Source organism: Sinocyclocheilus rhinocerous, unplaced genomic scaffold (genome assembly GCF_001515625.1).
Source record: "Sinocyclocheilus rhinocerous isolate Xijiao unplaced genomic scaffold, SAMN03320098_v1.1 scaffold449, whole genome shotgun sequence".
Lineage (NCBI taxonomy): Eukaryota > Metazoa > Chordata > Actinopteri > Cypriniformes > Cyprinidae > Sinocyclocheilus > Sinocyclocheilus rhinocerous.
The window spans coordinates 1,034,970-1,035,821 of NW_015652285.1; the positions used below are offsets into that span (position 1 = coordinate 1,034,970).

The window sequence follows — 852 nt, forward strand, 5'->3', positions numbered from 1 at the left end:
CTCATCACCGCCGCTGTTTAAATGCCGAGCGCGCCTCTCCTCGGGAGACCGGTCTCTTCCCCGTGCATGCACGCTGGTGTCCTCGTGGGTCCAGGAAGGGAGCGTTGAGGGATCTCCGTGCCACTGAAGTGACGAGTACCGCACCCTTGAGACGGCTGTCGGGCCAGGATGCCGGGCCGTTTAGTCTCCTGGAAGTGCCGTGGGCCAAGGAGGACGAAGCCACTAGATGAAGCCATCGCCCCTCGCGCCCCGGACCCGAGAGGGGAGTGCGTGCGGCCGCCGGATTCCATCCCTTACCTGGACCCTTCCTTCTCGAACACTGCCCCACCTTCACAAACCCCGCAACACGATGAGGACACCAGATCCCCTGTTTATTTTGGATACTTTATTCCCTTTTTCTGGACACTTTGTTTATTTTCTGTTAATAAAAGCCTCTCTGAGGCCTGACGCCACACCCACTGTGTCTGATGTTTGCTCCTCCCGCCACAGTGTGTGTTTGTACACGTGTGTGAAATGTGTGACTCTCACCTGCTTCCTGTGCAGATGGTTTGGACATTCTCCGCAGTGGCAAATGTGATGCATTCAATGGAGCTTCAACTAAAAATAGCCAAATACACAAATTATAAATAAGATTCATATGAAAAGTATTAAAGATATTTCTGCAATGGAACTAATAACACTAATGCTGTGTATGTGCTAAAATGTCCAACAAAAATCCAAAACAAACCAAAAAAAGTAAATAGCTTAGTGCACCTTTAAAGGGGTCATATGATGCGATTTCAAGTTTTCCTTTCTCTTTGGAGTGTTACAAGCTGTTACCCAATAGATAAGATAGTGCTCTGCGTTTCGTCT

The 852-nt window shown here is 49.2% G+C and overlaps 2 protein-coding genes across 3 annotated transcripts in view; one reads left to right on the plus strand and one right to left on the minus strand.

The window, feature by feature from the left end:
• The window catches only part of LOC107714392 (PTB domain-containing engulfment adapter protein 1-like), a 188,131-nt gene that overhangs the window by 58,743 nt on the left and 128,536 nt on the right, over positions 1-852 (plus strand). The window lies entirely within an intron of this gene.
• Positions 1-852, minus strand: part of LOC107714394 (tissue factor pathway inhibitor-like) — a 34,271-nt gene that overhangs the window by 7,884 nt on the left and 25,535 nt on the right. For both annotated transcript variants that reach the window (XM_016520229.1, XM_016520228.1), the window contains exon 5: positions 529-597. In XM_016520229.1, the coding sequence (XP_016375715.1) occupies positions 529-597 (69 nt within the window). The remainder of the gene's footprint in view (positions 1-528; positions 598-852) is intronic.